Source organism: Dipodomys ordii, unplaced genomic scaffold (genome assembly GCF_000151885.1).
Source record: "Dipodomys ordii isolate 6190 unplaced genomic scaffold, Dord_2.0 Scaffold14, whole genome shotgun sequence".
Classification (NCBI taxonomy): domain Eukaryota; kingdom Metazoa; phylum Chordata; class Mammalia; order Rodentia; family Heteromyidae; genus Dipodomys; species Dipodomys ordii.
Window position 1 is genome coordinate 10289101 of NW_012267230.1, and position 2094 is coordinate 10291194.

The 2094-nt window shown below is 61.6% G+C and overlaps 1 protein-coding gene across 1 annotated transcript; it reads left to right on the forward strand.

Annotated features, from left to right (window-relative positions):
• Positions 1-6: 6 nt before the first annotated feature.
• On the forward strand, positions 7-937 carry Socs1 (suppressor of cytokine signaling 1). Its single transcript, XM_013011450.1, has one exon. The coding sequence runs from the start codon at positions 221-223 to the stop codon at positions 500-502; it is 282 nt and encodes a 93-aa protein (XP_012866904.1). The 5' UTR covers positions 7-220; the 3' UTR covers positions 503-937.
• Positions 938-2094: the final 1157 nt, after the last annotated feature.

Here is a 2094-nt window from a genome sequence, read left to right on the forward strand (position 1 = left end):
CCCGGCCCCCGGCCCGGGCGACACGCACTTCCGCACGTTCCGCTCGCACGCCGATTACCGGCGCATCACGCGTGCCAGCGCGCTCCTGGACGCCTGCGGCTTCTACTGGGGGCCCCTGAGCGTGCACGGGGCGCACGAGCGGCTGCGCGCCGAGCCCGTGGGCACCTTCCTGGTGCGCGACAGCCGCCAGCGGAACTGCTTCTTCGCCCTGAGCGTGAAGATGGCCTCGGGCCCCACGAGCATCCGCGTGCACTTCCAGGCCGGCCGCTTCCACCTGGACGGCAGCCGCGAGAGCTTCGACTGCCTGTTCGAGCTGCTGGAGCACTACGTGGCGGCGCCGCGCCGCATGCTGGGGGCCCCGCTGCGCCAGCGCCGCGTGCGGCCGCTGCAGGAGCTGTGCCGCCAGCGCATCGTGGCCACCGTGGGCCGCGAGAACCTGGCGCGCATCCCCCTCAACCCGGTCCTCCGCGACTACCTGAGCTCCTTCCCCTTCCGGATCTGACCGGCCCGCCCGGCGGCCCGCCCTGCACGCAGCATTAACCGGGCGCCTGACCGTTTCGTTATTATTATTATATTATTATTATTATTTGCCTGGAACCACGTGGGTGCCCTCCCCACCCGGGGTGGAGGGAGTGGGTGTGGGGGGGCGAGGCGCCTCCCGCTCTCGGCTGGAGACGAGGCCGCAGACCCCTCCCCACTTCTCGGGGGTGCTCCCCTCCTGGTGCTCCCCCTGGGTTCCCCTGGTTGTCCCGGCTTACGTATGGCTGGGGCCAGGACCTGAACTCGCACTCCTACCTCTTCATGTTTACATACACCCAGTATCTTTGCACAAACCAGGGGTGGGGGAGGGTCTCTGGCTTTATTTTTCTGCTGTGCAGAACCCTATTTTATATTTTTTACAGTTTCGGTAATAAACTTTATTATGAAAGGTTTTTTTGTTTTTTTAGAACAAGTTTCCAGAGCGTGTGCTTTGCTGAAAGTTGTATGGGGGTCTGTGCAGGCTCAGGGGAGGGGGGCTTCTGCCTGGACCCGGGGCTGGGGGTCAGCTGGCTTCAGAAACTCTTGGTCTAGTTTTGGTGTGTGTCTGGTAAGATGGCGGCCAGAGACTGAGCTCCTGACGCGTGCCAGCCCCTCTGTGCCTCCCCTGCTCCCACTAATCCCAGAGAGAAACAGCCCTGTGGCTTCGGCACGCCTCTGTCCCCACCTTACAGCAGAGAAAACCGAGGGTGGGCCATTGCTCGCTCTGTGGTTGTCCAGCCACAGTCTGCTTGAAATGGATGACAGAGAGGAAACTTCTTTGCTTCTAGACCACAGCAACTTCCAGGAAGAGGGTGGGGGCGAGTGGGGGCTGGAGGACTTTTTGGAAGGGGGTGTGGCCGTTCTGAAACTGCATCCTGGAGGCCTGGTCCGCAGGGCCAGGGTCGCGCTTGTTCTGCCTGCTTGCTTCCTGCCCTGTTCTGTCTTGGGTGCTTTTCGGTGAGCACTCAGTTAGGAGCCAGAAAGACAATCTTTGTTCTGGGGTGGCAGTGGGCCCCGCTGGTGGCCTGCGCCTCCGCTTCTGCCTGGAAAATAGGCAGCTTGCCTGAGCACGGGGACACTGTGCCACGATGCTGGTGGGGCAGCTCATAGCGCAGGAAGCGCCCAGGACCCTGGGGCTCGTACTCCTCCTGACGAGCAGTAGCACTCGCTGCCGGATTCTCAGGGAGTGGGTCATTGTCTGGTTTAGGAGGACACAGCAAAGCCCTGCCTCCCGGGACATGGGAGGTAATGGGATGTCCTAATACTTAATGATGCCTTTCGGATTTGAAAGCAGAGAAGAGCTGGCCAGCTGGAGTAGCCTGGGCTTGTGCTGGGCATGAGAGTGCTTGGGACCCCCTGGGTGGGGATGGCCCAAGGACAGTATCTGCTTGTGGATCACAAGGCCCTGGCCCTATCTTTGTTCTCCACCCCCACCCCCACCTCAGGACAGCACCTGGATGGAGAGGAAGGTTTGGAGATGAGGTACCAGGGCACCCCCCATCACCACCCCACACAGGATGCATCAGAGGGCTAAGAACCTCTGTGCACCACCAGCAGAGCACCACAACAGTACCA

Bases quoted from the DNA above. Each gene is read 5' to 3' on its own strand.
- Socs1 (XM_013011450.1), top strand. From the start codon at position 221: ATGGCCTCGGGCCCCACGAGCATCCGCGTGCACTTCCAGGCCGGCCGC.